General features: G+C 39.6%; 1 protein-coding gene across 1 annotated transcript; it reads left to right on the top strand.

The window, feature by feature from the left end:
• The first annotated feature begins 3,352 nt into the window (after positions 1-3,352).
• On the top strand, positions 3,353-14,632 carry TGFB1I1 (transforming growth factor beta 1 induced transcript 1). Its single transcript, XM_072417007.1, has 12 exons — positions 3,353-3,405; positions 4,234-4,548; positions 4,759-4,883; positions 4,952-5,016; positions 5,166-5,275; positions 5,730-5,793; positions 6,057-6,135; positions 9,988-10,293; positions 10,534-10,707; positions 12,047-12,128; positions 12,938-13,086; positions 14,021-14,632. The coding sequence occupies exons 2-12, from the start codon at positions 4,536-4,538 to the stop codon at positions 14,285-14,287; spliced, it is 1,434 nt and encodes a 477-aa protein (XP_072273108.1). The 5' UTR covers positions 3,353-3,405; positions 4,234-4,535; the 3' UTR covers positions 14,288-14,632.
• Positions 14,633-19,370: the final 4,738 nt, after the last annotated feature.

Here is a 19,370-nt window from a genome sequence, read left to right as displayed (position 1 = left end):
GACCCTGTGTTCCTTGTCATTGGGTAATGTACAGATAAATAGAAGTCTTTGACGATTCAATACATGGCAAAGTTGTAGTTATCTGTTAAAGATCTGTTCTGGTAATCCAAATCTAAAAGTTTGTGTTCCAGGATAAGAATATTCTGTGTGTAGACAGTTCTATTGTAGACCAATAGGGTGCGCAAGAGAGGTCTCGGAGATAGAAGAATTTCCCAGTAGATGCAGCATGGGGATATGTGGTGACCATTTGGATTCATGCCAAGTAGGGCACTAGGCAGAGGTAGGTACAGAAAAGAACTAGGGCAGGCACTGGTACGAAGGGGCAGTAGGATAAGGCTGCCCGGGTCATTTAGTGTATGTATATGTATATATAAAGTAAATAGGTGTGGGAGAGATTGTAAACATATATATTAGTTATAGTGATCATACATCATAAAGAAATGTATGTAGAGAGCGAAGCATCAGTGATAATGTATGTAAATTCACATTCAACAGTAATATTGTAATTAATTACGTATACATATGAACAAAGGAAGATAGTGTTGAGGTATGATGTGTGTACAAACTAATGGTAATGTTACTTTAACCTCCTGGGCGTTTCACTGATGTCTGCATTTCTGTACCAAAAGAGGTACGCTGTTTTTCATTTTTTTAATTTTTTCAATTTTTTTATTTTTAAATTGTAGACCTGTAATTTACAGAAATATGTCTGAACAAAGGTCCAGTAGATATCATGAATATAATAAAGTTTGAAACACACAATCGTGTAAAAAAAAAAAAATTAAATAAACACAAAAATCAGCTTAAACAGGAATACATAAATAAATAAAAAATACTGAAAATGCGATAATTCGGTATACTGTATAGTAATATATTTTTCTAAAACACCTCCCTAGTAAATTTTAAAACAGAGTCCAACCTCACATACCTATAGACAAAACCACATAAATATATTTTGTATTATTTTGTATTGGATTGGATACAGGACTTTGTATTGAATCCAATACAAAATATTTGAATTACCCGCTACGACCCCCGTCGACGGGCGCGTGCGCTGACATCATTTGGAATCGCTGAGGGACGCGTATGTGAACGCCGGGTGTTCTAATTCTTTCCGTACTTTCATGCAAAAAGCGTTACATTTTTTGCATTGTAGGCTATAATTCTTAGGCATAACTCACGGAAATATGTCCAAACTTTCATAAATGTAATAATAAACTTTAAAAAAAAATTTATAAAACATTATAAAAAAAAAAATAGTGTGTAATGTAACTGTACAGTAGCTTATACAATATATATATAATACAATTATTTATATATTATATATAGATTTCTTTGTATTGGACTCAACACAGCTTTTTTTTGTACTGAATCCAATACAATGTGATTTGAATTTCCCGCCCCGCCTCCCGCCCACACCGACGCATGTAGCGTCGTCACCGGGAAACCACGGAGATCGTCACTGTACACGCCGGGAGAAGATGAGAGAAGATGTCTCCGGGGGCGCTGCGGGGACAAGGTAAGTATTTTTTCCAATTGTAATGTGATTGTCATACAATGTTGTGTGACAATCAGATTGCACTGTAACACTTTTCTCTATTTTTAGCTACCTCGAACCTGGTTCAGGGTAAACGCTTTTAGCAAGTTTTCTTACCCCGAACCAGGTGGTTAAAGTTGTTTGTGTTTGTTGATATTAAATATATAGTTTTCACATTCATATAGAAAAAGGTAAATGGTAACACTTACTGTGGTACTGAAAAGCTGATAGGATAATACATCTAAAATTGAGTATGAAAGGCTGATGTATGAAGGATCAGGCTTTTTGTTCCTTTATATGAATAATATTGGGTTGTTAGTGTTCTTCAGATTTGAGAAGTATAGAGAAGAGAGAGAGTAATACATAGTTTTGTAACTCTTGGATTGAATAGGCTTATGGTAGAAAGTGAACAAGCGTGGCTTTAAATTATGTCAGCGTTTCCATGTAGAACCTTAAGGATTTCATAAAATACAAATTGACCCATATAATTAATAACTGAGGTATGACTTTTACCTGAAAAATGAAAAACAGTAAAAAGTCTACACCTGGGCGCAAAATGGAGCCATCATTGCTAACATTGAAAAATGTAATCAACAGGAATAAAAATCAAATGAATGTGAATAAATACATCTATGATGTGTTATTTTAAACAAAGAGTAATGATGTCTTGGCTGGCTAGAGTTTGTTACACATTTTACATGAAGACACAGCGCCAACTACTGGTGTGACCCAAGCATAAACTGAGATTTTCTTATGGCATTTTCAGTTCCAAAAATGTTAGATTATACTCTAGTATGAGAATACAAACTAGTAAATATTTACATGCATAAAATACTTGTATACAGTGTTGGGTTAAATAGAACTGGAGTGCACCATGCTGGTCTTGACACACGTTGTAGAAGCTGCAGGTAAGTCTTTACTAGATGAACAGATTGGGACTCTGACATTTTTATCAGGGCCATGTGTCAAGTTGGATGGGGCTGGTTGGTAAACTAGGTTGAATGGTTCCCGATGACATTACACAACTTTGGTGCTATTCATCCTTGATGGCTCCCCAAACCTGCCATAGTGCCAACACATAAACCCGTGTGCAGTTTGACTGCCTTTAAAGAAGTGATTCAGGCATTGCATCTGTTTGTGCACTTACCTCCCTTACATTTTATTATGTGCTGCTGGGGTTTAGAAAGTGAATGGATGAGTTTCCCTAATTATCAGCGTGACTAAAATATAAAAAAACATTTTATACAGACAGCACAACACTTCGTAAAGAATAAAATCCTATCATCAACCAGATGGAGGTGCTACATCACTGCTTTTCCTGCAACAGGAATGTCATCTGAGACACAGGAAATCATTTCTCCAAATTGTTTCCAGAAATATTGAAATAGGAAACAGCAAAAAAACTCCAACCTTTTTAGTGTGAGACTGGGGGTGACATAGAGGTGTGTGTGTGTGTGTGTGTGTTAGAGTAACAGACAGCAGAGACACACACTGGAATATAAATCCTGTGCTGATAGAATGCTCATGCAGCCTCACAGGAACTGTTGCAATCATTTTCTGGAAAACAAGGAATCTGTCAGTGATCAGAAAGTTTTTTTTATTTCAGGCACATTAATAAGCATGTCTGCGTGAGTGTGACATACTGAGAATATGAGAGGGAGGATGGATGTCTCTTCCTGCAGTCTCATTATCAGACATGTGGTTTTCTGTCTCTCTTGGTGTTTATATCTCCACTGAGGAACAGACTTCTGTTTCCCATAAAAGGAGAAAAATTGACGAGTTGGGACCCTCCCAATCCCACATCCATCCCCATTCCTGCAACCCTGCAATACTCTCATTCTGACCGCCTTGCAGACTGTATGCCTCCCGTCAGTTCTCTCTCCTTTGCTTTGTTCTCTCCTTCTGTACTACATTCCCATCAGCTGTACTGTACTCCTATCCTATATACCACACTCCCATCCTCCGTACTACATTCCAATCCTGTTTACTGCACTCCTGTCCTCTGTACTACTTTTCTATCCTCTATTCTACATATCCACCTTGTGTACCCTGTTCCTATGCTCTGTACAACATTTCTATCCTTCGTACTGCATTTGTATTCTCTTTATAGTACTCTCATCCTCTGTACTACCCTGCCATCCTCTCTTCTACATTCCTATCCTCGGCACTACATTTCTATCTTCTGTACTACATTCCTATAGGCTGTACTGTACTCTCAACCCCTTTACTACACTCCCATCCTCTATTCTACATTCCTTTCTTCTGTACTATACTCCCATCCTCTATACTACATTTCCAACTTACGTACTACATTCCTATCAGCTGTACTGTACTATAATCCTCTGTACTACACTGCCATTTTCTGTTCTACATTACTATCTATTGTACTATGATCTGAACTACACTCCCATCCTCTATACTACATTCCAATCCTCTGAACTACACTCCCATCCTCTATTCCACATTCCTATCCTCAGTACTGCATTTCTATTCTCTTTAAATTATTCTCATCCTCAGTACTACTTTGCCTCTTCACCGCCGTCTCATCAGAAATCTTCCTTTTATCATTCTGGTCTTTCACTTTGTATGTCAGAACTAACATTTTTAATTCTGTTCTTTTTCTCTGCTTTCAGATGTTGCTAACTGAGAATAAGTAATAATTTCCCCTAACCCTTACACAACCCTTCGTTTTTCAGTGCTGACCCATCTGCTTGGTTCGTCCTATGTAATTCCTAACCATTTCTGGTAAGGTCTCCTCAGAAGACGCCCTACTGGTGTTCACCCTACAAGTGACCCCCCTTGTGATCTGACTTCGGAGCACCCCCTCCTGGTAATCTCCCTACAGAGAGCCCCCCGTGGTGATGTGTCTACAAAGCACCCCCGCCTAGTGATTTTTCTACAGAACAGCCTCCTGGTGATCTCAACACAGAGTGCCATCATCTAGTGATCCCTCTACAGAACACCCCTTCCTGGTGATTTCTCTACAATATTCTTCCTCATGGAAGATTTAGGTAACTCTCTTTTTCTGATAAATCCTGCATACAGGCCTTTACAGTGAGACAAAGCAAAATAAAATAACACATAGAAATCATTCAGATGTATTATTTTACTGTTGTTACTACAGAAAACTAAATAGTGTGTGCTGTAAGCTACCAGTTTTTAATTGCTTTTCTGTAGATAGTATGGAAATTTATCTGATCTGATTCCCATCCAACTTCCAGATGCATTACTCGCTGACCTTCAGATTACGTCGCCCACACGCTGCCCAGTCTTACTGACAGACTCTCAGGAAAGAGTTGAGGCTTGTGAGCAGCAGCGGCCCCCTCCACCACCCTACAACCCAAAGGTACAGTCAACTGTTGAAATACTGATCTGATGATTGTCTAAAGTACTCACTATCTTCTTCTCCTATAGGAAGCAGTGCCATATTCTGACCCTGAGCAGGAAAATTCAGCAGCTGACAAATCTCACCTGTACAGGTATGTAACTAAAACTAAATCCGCTGCAGTCATGTCCCGTACTACGGTAGCTGTTCAGACTGAATAGTTTGTGGTATCTTCTTGTCTTCCTGCTCCTCAAATATTTTCCATGTATTAAATATCCAGTAACACTGCTTTTCTGAATACAGCACAGTGAAGAAGTATGGCTCACCTTCAGTCTCCCCGGTGGTTGGTGGAGGATTGTGTGAATTGGATCGCTTGCTCAATGAGCTCAATGCTACTCAGTTTAACATCACTGGTATGTATGAATGATTCCTTCCCATTCAACAATTTGATAATTTCCACTGAGTTCCCTAAGAGCTGATTATTTATTCAGAGTCCACTATTTCTTTTTGTTTTATTATCCTATTCCCCTAATCATTACTGTTTCATCCTCTTCTATGATTCATCAGTTATTGATTCTGTCCATCATCAATGATTATCACTCATCTACTATCACCCATCCCACATCATTGGTTACAATTTGCTATCATAAATATAAATGATCACCCCTCTGCTCTCCATCTCTTTCATTCTATCTTCTATTATGTCTTGTTTTGTGTGACTTTTGGTCCCATTTGTTTTGTTCCTATATGCCCACTTCACCTAGTATTACACATTTAATGTTCTGGAATATTTTGGCTGTAACATTTGTTCTGAATTATTTCTCTCTGACATTTCTCTTTCCTGCTGTCCTTATTTTTGTTTCCCAGATGAGATCATGTCCCAGTTTCCTCCAAGAGATACAAAAGTGACAGATAGACCAGATGAAAGAAGGTAAGGTGTGTGTATTGTGTAGAGTGACAATGCCATCAGTATATTCATATAACATTAAACATTTAGAGATCACCCAACTAAGTTGTTACCAGTCTGGGAGCAAGCCCAGAAGGTACAAATATGTTTTTTTCAGGATAGTCCTTTTATGATGTGGTAAACATATATTATAAACATGTGATATGTTTCATGAAATTGTCTATGTATGCAAAGAATTCTATGTAATATATAATGGAATGTTTCAACCCTAGCTTTGTTTCTTGCAGGGTATTATCAGCCTCCTCAGCAACTCTGGAGCTGGATAAACTAATGGCCTCTCTGTCAGATTTCCACAAACAAAATACGGTCAGAAATATCTTTGCAATAAACATCTTTTGTTTTTGGCACCTATACTATACTAGTTTTATGTAGTGTTTACAGGCCAATGTAAATGAGCAATGTAAACTTCATAAAGTATAATGCAGTGTATTTGTGTTGAGAATTTCATATTTGACAGGGCAGTTGTTTTGGGAAGTATAATCTTTACAAGTTATATTACTGAGTATTCGTGCCAGGAAACATTTATGCTACAGCAGTGTCAAGCTACTAAGGGTTGCACATGAAATTCAAAAATGTAGGGCTACAGAAAGCTGTCAAAAATGCATATATACTACAGCAAATATTCATATTTTGAATAAGATACTGCAGGAAATGGTCAGATACTGCAGATACACTACAGCAGATGGTCAGAGACTGTGGACAAACTACAGGAAACACTCAGGGAATCCAGATGTCGTATGGGAGAGAGTCAGAGAATGCAGAATTACTACTGGTGGCAATTAGACAAAGCAGACATAGTATAGATGGTTAGAGAATGGAGACACGGTACAGGGAACTATCAGAGACCACAGACATGAAAAAGTCAGAGACTGCAGCCACATTATAAAAATGGTCAGAGACTACAGACATAGTACAGAAGATGGTAAGGGACTGCAGGCATACTATAGGATATTGACAGAAACCACAGGCATAGCACAGGACTTGTTGGAGACTAGGGACATGCCTGAGGAGACATAGACTGGAGATGTATTGCATGAGAATGCTAAAGATCAATGCTGTTATAGCCCATTTAAAAGTTAGTTTTTCCACACCTGTCTCCCCTGTTGCCCCCTTAAAAATTACCTATGGCACATTTGATCATTAATATAGCAGGATCTAAGATACAGAGAAAAAAAGAAATCTGTATATTTTTTTACCGTAATATTTTTCATCTCATAAAACACAGACTTTAGTATACAGGGCACTGAGGGGTACACAGTAAGTGCAACAGGACCCCAGATTGGACACCAGGGCTGTGAAGGTATTCGTTTAAGGCATTGTATATTGTGCAGGTCTTTAATATTACAGGGACAACCCCAGCTATACATCTTAAAGTAACTTAAAATATCAGTTCTGGTGCCCTCACAATGCCCTGTCGCTCTGCATATGTTGGACCAATAACTTACAGCTCACCTGGACTGTAGGCAGAACAAAAGTGTGAGCGGGGTTTTTATTCAGTGATGAATCTTCTCCTCTGCCAGGTAGAGTGCCTTATATTCTATGTGCACTTCTAGCCAATGCAAACTGCTGTTGTGGAAAAGTCAGGTTAACCTTTATAGGTGCAAATTATTAAAACTGATTATGTTCCCAGACGTTTTGATGGTGTGGCAAATCTATCGGAGTAATTAGGTCTAATCACTCATTAGGTCTAATCACACCTATTTTTTATTGCTAGTTAATTACATTGTTACATAGTAGGTTAAGTTGAAAAAAGACATAAGTCCATCAACTTCAACCACTATGGAAATAAACATATCCCAGATATAAAACCCCATAAGACATAGTTGGTCCAGAGGTAGGCAAAAAAACACCCTGGGACAATTTGTTTCAACAGGGAAAAAAATTCATTCCTGATTTCATGAGGCAATCAGATGTTCCCTGAATCAACAGTCACTGTTATCTTTTATTCTGTGCTTCTAGAAAAGCATCCAGCTAGTTCTTAAAGGAATCTAAAGAACTTGCTGAAACTACTTCCTGAGGGAGCCGAATCCACATTTTTACAAAGTACACTATATCAACTGCCACTCCACTGTCTACCTGTTTACTTACTTCCTCATAAAAAGAGAGTAAATTTGTTTGACAACTTTGGTCTTTCTGGAAGCCATGCTGACTATCACTTATAATATTATTTTATAGCCGAAACTTCTCTGTGTGGTTCTTTATCAAACTCTCTAGGAGCTTTACAACTATGGACGTTAAACTAACCGGTCTGTAGTTACCTGGTAATGACTTTGCTCCCTATTTGAAGATAGGAACCACATTGGCCTTACGCCAATCCATCGGTACTTTGCCAGTGACTAAAGAGTCTCTGAAATTTAGAAATAATGGCTTTGAAATAACCGAGCTCAGCTCTTAGAGGACACGTGGATGTAATCCATCAGGTCCTGGTGAATTGTCAACCTTAATTTTTCCCAGCTGTTTCTCAATCATATCAATTCTGAGCCATTGTGACTCATTTAAGTGACATTGCTATTATGAATTTGGACGTGAGCTCTGCCATTTACCTTTGTGTACACAGAGCTAAAAGCTGTTTAGACGTTTGGTATTGTAGGAGATAATGTCAAATAGAAATCTAAAGGTTAACAAAGTTTGTAGTAGTAAAATTTAGGTAATAAATGGATCATCATCTGGAAGTGAAGTATGCTAGCTGTAGGTAAGTAGTCTCAGTATGTTCATTCAGATGAAGCTCAAAAATATTGTACATACCACATGTAGTTTCCATAGATCATTCAGGTAAATCATGGTGCAGAGAATGAGGAGAAGTACAAAATCTTTGAGATAGAGGTTTTAAAAGGTCTGGTAAATAAAACAGATAACATGGGCAGCTATTGCTGCAATAAAACAATACTTATATTAAAGAGATAATGTGTAACAAAGGGTAGTAGGTACCAAAACAAGCATATATCCTCCCAGGTGGTTCCACAGTCTTAGAAAATGTAAATTACTGAAACAAAATGTGAAAAATTGTATAATTTACTCCACATTAGCTCCTGTGAACACTGGTTACTTGTAATAATACAAGTTCTGAAAAAGAATGTTTCTCAGCAGGGTTTGCTACTCATATCCAATATGCATTGGTGGTGGAGGGAGGTTTAAGTGATTGAGTTGGAGCTGCAGGTTGCTTAATCCCCCATGGCTGAAGTAGTTTTATTCCAGTCTCCAGAGTCACAATGGATATAGTTTTGTTGGGAAGTCCCATTGATAAGTAATTGCTGTCTGAGGGCCTGGGTCACAGAAATGAGATTTTATCATTATGTCTATCGACCAGCTGATTTCGGGCTGTTGAAGATTTGCCCATTTTAGTCTCCACATGATTTACCCTGGATCCCAAGTCTTAGACAGATTGATCAAATGTATTTAATTAATTATTGAATTATTATTACTTATTGAAGAGGGTTCATATCTTGTAAAATTAAAAATAATTATCTTTATTAGTTGAGTCACAGATAGTTTGCCCGTTAGTGGGGAAGCTTTCAATGGAAGGTACTGAATCTTTAATACAGGCTGCCTCTTCTATAGGCTGAAGCTTGGGTGTAAGTGCAAATTAATAGAATTTGCAGGGTTTCAGTTTTCCTGGGCTACAATCAGTAGGAGACTTAGGAGGACAGCACTCTCCTGGATCTGTCTGCTGAAGAGATGTGCCACTGTGCGTATAGAAGGAGCCGGAAGTGTCAGATCCAGCTGGTGAGCTGCCTCTAGGCCTACCAGCTGAAGATCAAGAGGCTGCGCCATCCATTTTTTTAAGCCAGGAACGTGGCCAGGTAATGGAGCTTGCTTCATATAGGCATTGTGAGCTGGTGGGAAGCATAGCAGGTAATTTTTGATTTGGTAGTAGCATTGATGTGATAGTAAAATCATTGGATGTAAAAACCTATGCATGGAGACTTGGGATCAAGCAGCCATCTTATCTGATCGCTAGCTCCGCACCCCCATTTTCTGACTAGGAGGGCCTATTATTTTGGAGTCATAGAGTCATGGAAGAAAGTAATGAAATCTAAAACTATCTGATCCCTCCACAGTTAATTTCATTATTCCAAATTAGGCTTCTACAAGTATCACAGTATTGTGTCATCTGGTGGCAGAGGACTAAAATGTTGTTTACCTTTTCACTCATTGCAGGCATCTCTTGCTCAAGAACCTTTGCCTAGCACAGGGCAATCAGCTTGGTCACCTTCAGAAATTCCTGAAGCGATAACTAATCCTGAAACTGTAGTTTTACCAGTGGATGGACCAGAGAAAAGCCTTGTAACAATGCCTGCAAGTGGGCATTCAGAAGAAAGTACCAGCACTAAATGTTTAGAAAGTGGACCCAGAAGTGACTTGGACTCAATGTTAGTGAAACTTCAATCTGGTCTGAAACAACAAGGAATTGAAACTCAGAGCAAAGGTCTGTGCCAGAGTTGCCAGCGACCAATAGCAGGGCAGGTAACTCTTTGCCTGGAAGTCTTCAGGAATATGCAGATACCACACATTTAATACATGCACTCTACACACAGTAAACACCATAAATAATACACATACCTCGTACACAGAGAGTATTGCTGATTAACAGATCAAATGGCTCCTAAAGGACACACTGAAAAAGCAGGATGGGGGTTTGGGTTGGAAAATTGTCCATTATATGTAACAGCACTCTGTGTATATTCTTTTTTTATTCCGTTCTAGGTTGTAACAGCTTTAGGTCATACCTGGCACCCGGAGCATTTTGTCTGTGCTCACTGCAAATCTCTTATTGGAAGCACAAACTTCTTTGAAAAGGATGGCCGACCTTATTGTGAGAAAGATTATTTCGAGTTACATGCTCCACGCTGTGCCTTGTGTCATCTGCCCATTCTGCAGGTAACTAAAATCTATCAAATCTGCTTGTTCAGCTGCCTTTATTATCTGTGAGAGAAAGAGGAGAGACAGAGAGAACAGAGGAAAGGAGAGAGGGAAGGAAGAGAAGAAACTACGTCATGTATGTCCTTTCTCTCACACACTCTGAACTTTAGATATACTTTCTGGCAAACAGCTGGGTTTTGTGATTAGGAGATTGGGTTAACGCCAAGGAAAATTACCTTAAAGTAGGAAAAAAGTTAACAATTTAGGTATTCCAGATGCTTTACAGAGTAAATGATTGATTTAGAATATAACAGCATAATAGGTCTGGTAATGTGCTTGGCCTCTCAATATGTTCTACCTTGTACCTTTTCATTTGTTAACACCTAAATTATTTAATACAGTGACACCTCAACTAATAAATATAATTCGTTCCGGAATTACATTTGTTAGCCGATACCTTTGTTAGCTGAAACGTGATTTTCCACAGGTTTCTAAAGAAAATCATTTAATAAATGCAATTAGGACAGATGTTTATCTCAAAATATTAGGCAGCATGGTGTCAGTTATTGTATAAAATCCACACTGTGAGTTAATCACAAACACAAAAACAAAAAAAAACTTTATGGAGACCAGACATTCATTAACTTTTGGAGAAAGCTGTACAAACGGTTGCAGAAGGGCCACCCTAAGATCACCCACAACCTCACCTGTGTTTAGCGAAAAATTTCTACTGCAAGTCATGCAAACCACCCCCTCCAGCCTCCTACACACAAGCAGGTTCTTGCTTTTTTTTACATTTGTTAGCCAGTCTCCTAAGCAGTGAAAAAAAATAATTAGCTGAGGTATCACTGTATTTAAAAAGTTTTCATATCTTGCCATTCATACCTTCAATTCCCCTTTCCCCTCTAATACCTTTCTTCATTCCATTCTTTCTTCTCCCTATACTACCCAGTATGATATATTTTCTTCTCCCTTTGCCTTTTCTGCATTTTCTTTCAATTCTTCTTTATATCAGTTTACTACTATTTTATATACTACAATAGGCATTATTCTCCCTCCTTCCACTACCAAATTAAGCCTTTCTATCTTTTAGACCCCACAAGTCTTAACTTACCTTACTTCCTCAGCTATAATTATTCTCCTTTTCCTTGTTTGTCTCTCATTGTTGTGCTATAATTTTCTGTTCTTCTGATAATTTTTTTTTGTAATTCTAACTCATTATAACCCCTTCTGTTTTGCTCACTTGTACATGTACATGTCATAGATTTGAGGTTCCTTTTTTTTACCTTTATTTCTAAAAAAAAATTCTCATTCCTCTTCATGTTCACATTGATGCCTTTGTATTTCTCTGTTTCAGAATTTGGTGACTGCTCTTGGCTACACCTGGCATCCTGAGCATTTTTGCTGTAAAGTCTGTAAAAAACAAATTGGAGAAGAAGGTAAATTGGAAACACAATGTCCAAATTCTTGCACTTTTTTCATATGTTTTACAAAAATGGCCATGGTTAGCCATTAGTGTCTCTGTAAACTCTTGCATTTAACATGCATGTCTTCCCAGGAGTATGTTATAATTTGTCATATTGTTTTGTAACTCATTTGCATTTATTTTTTGTTGCTTGCATTGTCATGTATGTGTTGATATTCCCATGAATTTATAATGTAACTTTGTTCTGTGGTCTCCCACCACAATTTCTTTACTGCTTCCAAAATGCTGTCCATTTTCATGTCTGCTCTTTCCAATCACTAAAGAAATAAAGTACACATTACTTTAAATGACTTTTAAATCTCTAATCTTCTTTCAATCTTACCAACATCTTTTCATGAATTGTTCCTATCTCGGCTCCTGTGCAGGCTACTTTCCAACACCTTTTACAAGCAAGAAACTTTTCTTTCAGCTTACTTTCTATCTTAGGAGCTCACTGATGATGAGATCTCATTTGCCAAATTTCACATTGATTTACAAAGTTTACAGAGTATTCCTGAGTTACTAAAATCTTAAGTAAATATAGTAGCATGACAGTTCTGTCTGCATGGCATACTGTCTTTTGTTGTAACATTTAGAATGCACAATCTTTTTTCCACTAAATTATATACGGCCTGGCCATCGTTCGGCTTCTTTGATAAGTGTATCCTGTCCAGCCTTGGAGAGTTTTATTAACTCAATGGGCAAAAAACTGCAGTGACTCTTTTTGACTTTAACCCGTAACCCCACAGGAAAACACTCAGTGCTCGCTCCTTTTCCACACAGGATTCCATGAGAAAGAAGGCGATCCCTACTGTTCAGATGATTATTTCCGATTGTTTGGAGCAGTTTGTGCTGGGTGCTGTGAGCCAGTGAAAGAAAGTTACATCTCAGCACTAAATGGATTATGGCATCCACAGTGTTTTGTGTGTCATGTGAGTAGCCCATCGTGATACCTCCTATTCCTAATATGACTGAAAGTACAGTACTACATTGCCATGAAAATCCCATCATTGTAGAGTGTACCCCAATATATTCTATAAGGATTGCCCACATCAGTCAGTTACTAGTGTCTCACATAATAAATAAATCTGGGTTTGGGGTGTCTACAAGTAGAACACAGTATTACTTTATTGTCTAACTGGGATAACGCGTCCTACCCTAACCCTAAATATCTGAACTACAAATCCAAGGGGCAACATTTTGCTAATAATTTGTGATACACTGAGACCTACAGTATTTTCAAATACTTGCTGTGGGCCAGATCTGACCATCTGTGGTAGTTACTGAGATTTGGAAGTCTTTTATAACAATTTATTATATTATGAAGTTGCAAAAGAAACCTTTCTATAGGAGATGAATATAGGCCCAGATGTGTTTGTCTAGCCCTCCTAAATTCTTCATTAAATGAATAAAAAATTCACTGTTGAGATAGTAAACTCTGCACTGAATTACGGTCTGTCCAGCAAACATAAAGCATTATGGTTGGCCTCTCATTTCATGAACTGGAAAAATGGAAATAATGTTGCATTAGATGGAAGCAGTCATCTCTTTATAGTCTTTCTCTACAGACTTTAGTATGGGGACAGAGGAGCTTATCTGGAACAAAAACCTCATTTTTCTATTAGGTTTACATAGCCCTAAAAGAACATTTTTCTCTTCCTGATATCACTTTCCCTTTTTCCTGGAAGGTAATGTGTCTGGCCAATAAAGCTATATTTTAAAACGTCTTGTTGAGGTTTTCTGAAAACATATATATAAAGTGAAGAATGAATTTGGATTATAAATATAATATATAAATTGATAGAGGTCAGTACTCCACTTTTGTAAAATTCAATGTTTATGATGTATTTTCTTTTCTTTCTTTAGGTTTGTCACACCCCGTTCCTTAATGGAAGTTTTTTTGAGAATGATGGCCTACCACTTTGTGAGACTCATTACCACTCGTCCCGTGGATCACTGTGTGCCGGATGTGATCAGCCAATCACAGGTCGATGTGTAACTGCAATGGGAAGAAAATTTCATCCCCAACACTTGAGCTGTACATTTTGTTTGCGCCAACTTAATAAAGGCACTTTCCGTGAGCAAGATGGCAAGCCATACTGCCAAGCATGCTTTGCCCGTCTGTATGGCTAGGGACCTTTTTAGGTTCCGAATTGTTTGGAACATTCTGCAGTTGCCAAACATAGGTGATGGGTGGGACAGTGCCTTTGCTAACATATGCAATGTGCTCCTAAAGGCCTATTGAATGTTATACTACAGTTCCAGTCCTATGATTATTATGTTGTGCTTTTTCTTTACCTCACACTTTTCTAGATGAAGGGGTTAATTTATAAAAAAAGTCAGACCTAGCTGCAGATTTAAGGAGTTATTTTCCTAAAGCCTACACAGTGTATAGATGATAAGCTTCACGTTATATGTTTACATTTCACTCTTTCATTTATGTATTACTTTTAAATATCAAATAAATTGCACAATTTATATTTGTCAGTTTCTTTTATTCAAACCTATTTGAAGTTTGGCAAAATATTTAGGTATATATACCCTCCTAAATTCTTTTTAGGTTTGCAGCTTTGTCTTACCAGCGTCTTGCCAGTTTGTTTTTTGAGATGGTGCCACCTAGTGGTTGGATACCAGGATTGCCAGTGTGTGTTGTGAGAGGGTTCCACCTAGTGGTTGGATACCAGGATTGCCAGTGTGTATTTTGAGAGGGTCTAGTGGTTGGATACCAGGATTGCCAGTGTGTGTTGTGAGAGGGTTCCACCTAGTGGTTGGATACCAGGATTGCCAGTGTGTATTTTGAGAGGGTGCCATCTAGTGGTTGGATACCAGGATTGCCAGTGTGTGTTGTGAGAGGGTTCCACCTAGTGGTTGGATACCAGGATTACCAGTGTGTATTTTGAGATGGTGCACCTAGTGGTTGGATACTAGGATTGCCAGTGTGTATTGTGAGAGGGTGCCACCTAGTGGTGCCAGGGGGTCTCCAAACGGACCATCAGAAATGAGACAGTAGATCCTAATTAAGAAGATTTATTGTTGCAACAGAGAAAATCGAATGTTTAGTATTTAAAGCAAAGAGATTCTAACTAAAACCAGGAAATCCATCAATCTTTATAGGCATTCAGAATCACTCCTGTATAGGGGGGCTTTAGCCGTTATCTAATTGTCATTGAGCAGATTATCCAATAATGTATACCTGGAAGTCCATATAAGCATAAAAGTTCACAAACAGTTATTGGGGTGGAGAAACCACGTGTCTAGCACTTTTGGCACAGAAATGTCCATCCACCATCTTGGATTCTTAAGGTGCGTACACACTTCCAATTTTTATCGTTCCAATCGAACGACGAACGATCGATTGGGCAAAAAATCGTTCGTAAAAAAGTAACCAACGACGCCGACGAACGAGGAAACTCGTTGGAAACGAAACGCCGGACCGGCGGCTCGGATTGGACGACGATCGTTGAACATCGTTCGTGTGTACGGTCGTTCGTTGATCGTCCATGTTCAGAGCATGCGTGATGAACGAACGTCCGTTCACTTTCCTGTCGTGCACATAGTTCCTCTATCGCTTAAACGATCGTATCTATTGTGTGTACAATATCTACGAACGATCGTGTCGTTACCTCTATGTGCAGTATCGGTGCTATACGGTCGTTCATATATATCGTGCAGGAACGTTCGTCGTTCGTTTTCCGACGATAATAATTGGAAGTGTGTACGTAGCCTAATTCAAACTGGTTCTAACAAGGGTCTCTATCAGCCTTCAAGGCCATCCTGTGCTCAGCTCTCAGGATCATCTCGTGATTGTTTCTGTTGCAGGTGCTGCTCTCTGAAAACAATCAAACAAAGCAGTAACTATTCTTCATAGACACAGAATTTATTTCATATGCTATATACAGACCCCCTTTTAATTTTTCTCTCAGTGGTTGGATACCTAGATTGCCTGAGTGTGTTGTGAGAGGGTGCCACCTAGTGGTTGGATACCAGGATTCGCAGTGTGTATTGCAAGAAGGTGACACCTAATGGTTGAATACCAGAATTGCCATTGTATATTGGGAGAAGGTGCCACCTAGTGGTCTGATACCAGGAATGCCAGTGTGTGTTGTGAGAGGGTGCCACCTAGTGGTTGAATACCAGGATTATACCAGGATTGCCAGCGTGTATTGTTGAAGGGTGCCACCTAGTGGTTGGATACCAGAATTGCCAGAGTGTATTTCAAGAAGGTGACACCTAATGGTTGAATACCAGAATTGCCAGAGTGTATTGCAGGAAGATGCCACCTATGGTTGAATACCAGAATTGTCACTGTATATTTGGAGAAGGTGCCACCTAGTTGTTGGATACCAGGATTGCCAGTGGGTATTTGAGAGGGTGCCACCTAGTGGTTGGATACCAGGATCGCCAGTGTGTATTGTGAGAGGGTGCCACCTAGTAGTTGAATACCAGGATCGCCAGTGTGTATTGTGAGATAGTGCCACCTAGTGGTTTGATACAAGGATTGCCAGTGTGTATTGAGAGAGGGTGACACCAAATGGTTGAATACCAGGAATGCCACTGTGTATTGGGAGAAGATGCCATCTAGTGGTTGGATACCAGGATTGCCACTGTGTATTGTGAGAGACAAAAACTGTCAGTGATTGGAGTGCATATGCGCTCTCTGTTGTTTAGGTTGGGGCCATTAGTACATATTGTGTGCACTCTTGTGATTGAATGTCAAAACTGGTATTGTTTGAACATAGAGGGTACCCCCTGGTCTTTGAAGCCTAGGACTGTGATTGCCTGGTACAATAGAGAAATTTGTGCCTTTTACTATATATATATATATATATATATATAGTGACACCAAGGCAGGATTGGAGGTGATAGGGAGATATATTTGCTTAGGATTCCTCTTTTATGTGAGGTATATTTGCCCAAGATTCCTCTCCTGTGTGAAGTAGCAGGTGGAAGACTCTCACCTGTGAGATAATTAATGAAGAAACACTGAGGGTGGGGATATAACACAGAGCCAGGAGCTCAGTCAGGAGCCTAACTTGGAGAGACACAGACAGGGGTCTGTGCAGGCTCAGCTTAACTTGGAGAGACACAGACAGGGGTCTGTGCAGGCTCAGCTTAACTTGGAGAGACACAGACAGGGGTCTCTGCGGGGCTTAGCTTGCCTTGCAGAGACACAGACAGGGATTTGTGTCAGTGCAGCTCTATTTAGAGAGAGCTCTGTTTGGAGACACAGCCAGGTGGACTGTGTGAATGAACTCAAACCTGAGTGAAAGGTTGCTGAAAGCTTGGATTTGAGCTGACAGGGAGAAGCCCTCCAGCTGATAGACAGGGATGTCTGATGTATAGTAAGTGCCGAACAGGCAAGGTTTTCTTTTGCTGTTTTGTTATTTTATATGCAACCTTCAATAAACCTGGCTGCAAGCCAGCTTAACACTTATACCTCGTTGTGTGATATGAGTTGGATGAACCAGATAAGTGTCCTTTGACCCCAGCAAAGGCGATCCTGAGCTTAACCCCTCACAATATATATATATATATATATATATATATATACCCTAAAATAAAGTATTAAAAAAACTTAATTAGCATTTTATTTGGGAGAGCACCCTCTTCTGTTTTTGAAAAAGCCAGCCAGTGTATATTTTGTGGACAATCCAATCTTCTCCCTATAACACCCTATGATCACCTAACAAGATATTTTGCAAACAAGTCACCAAAAATGTTCCCAGAGAGTTCAATGTTATTTAAAAACAGCTTTACATTATTGTGATGCGTGTTTGCGCTGCTTTGTGGATGGAGGTAGAAACTACGAGAATGAGAGAGAGCTCCTTGGTGGTTAAGGCTCAGAAGAGTGTGCTTTTTGGAAGAGCACCCTGTAGGGTTTGGAGGATATACTATCGGAAAAAAAGAAGTGGTAAGTAGAGATCACTCCGCATGAATATAGTCCTGGCTTCTCCTGAGAGAGCGGTTTAAGAGGTAAGTGATCCCAATGTAGGCAATTTATTGCTCCTAAGACCAAAATGCAAGGCTATACGAAATTCTTATTTAAATACAAATGTGCAGGAGTTAATAGTTAAACCCTAACAATAATGTTGAATGTTGTTCGGACACAAATGTCAGTGTATTATTGCAATGCTGAATGAAATGTGCAGAGTATTGATTTTCGGCCGGTAATCTAGGTTTAGGAGTTAGGTTTAGGGGTTGAGGTTAGAATTAGGGGGTTAGGGGTTATGGTTTTTGTTACGGTTAGGCGTAGGTGGGATTAGTGTTAGGGGGTTAGGGTTTGGGTTGATGCCAATGTAGGCGAATATAATACTCAGACCAAAACTGTAAGGCTATGCGAAATTAATATTTAAATACAAACATGCAGGTTTAGTGTTAGGGGTTAAAGTATAAAGGTCAAGGGTTAGGGTTAGAATTGGCAGGGTTGAACTGCCAAGATCTATTGGAGAGGTCTGGGAAATGGTCACCCATGCTTCTAGGGCTGTCCAGGCTGCATGACTTGCCTCTGGACGGCCTGGACATGACCCCCCCTAGGGATAGAGGGTTAGGTGTTAGGGTCAGGGTTAGGGAGTAAGAGGGTTAGGGGGTTAGGGTTTAGGGTTAGGGGTTACGGGTTATGGGTTTGGGTTGGGTTAGGGTTTAGGGTTAGGGGGGTAAGGTGAGGGTTAGAGGGTTAGGGGATAGGGTTAGAGGGTTGAGGTTATAGGGTTAGGGGTTAGGGTCAGGGTTAGGGTTATGGTTAGGGGGGTTAGGGGTTAGGATTAGGGTGAGGGGGTTAGGGTTATGGTTAGGGGTTAGGTTTAGGCTTTGGGGTTAGGGGGTTAGGGGGGTTAGGGTGTTAGGGTTAGAGTTAGGGGGTTAGGGGTTAGGAGTTAGGGTTAAGGGGTTAGGGTTGGGGTTAGGGGGGTAAGGTTAGGGGTTAGGGTTAGGGGTTAAGGGTTAGGGTTTAGGGGTTAGGGTTAGGGGCTAGGGTTAGGGGTTTAGAGTTAGGGGTTTAGGGTTAGGGGGGTTAGGGTTAGGGGGTTAGGGGGGTTAGGGTGCATTAGGGTTAGAGTTAGGGTTAGGGTTTAGGGTTGGGGGTTAGGGTTAGGTTAGGGTTAGAATAGGGGTTAGGGGTTAGGGTTAGGGTGCATTAGGGTTAGGGTGTTAGGGTTAGGGTTAGGGGGTTAGGGTTAGGGTTAGGCTTAGGGTTAGAATAGGGGTTAGGGTTAGGGTT

Source organism: Pyxicephalus adspersus, chromosome 7, assembly GCF_032062135.1.
Source record: "Pyxicephalus adspersus chromosome 7, UCB_Pads_2.0, whole genome shotgun sequence".
NCBI lineage: Eukaryota > Metazoa > Chordata > Amphibia > Anura > Pyxicephalidae > Pyxicephalus > Pyxicephalus adspersus.
Note: the sequence above shows the minus strand (reverse complement) of the source record. Positions and strands in the feature narration are given on the sequence as shown.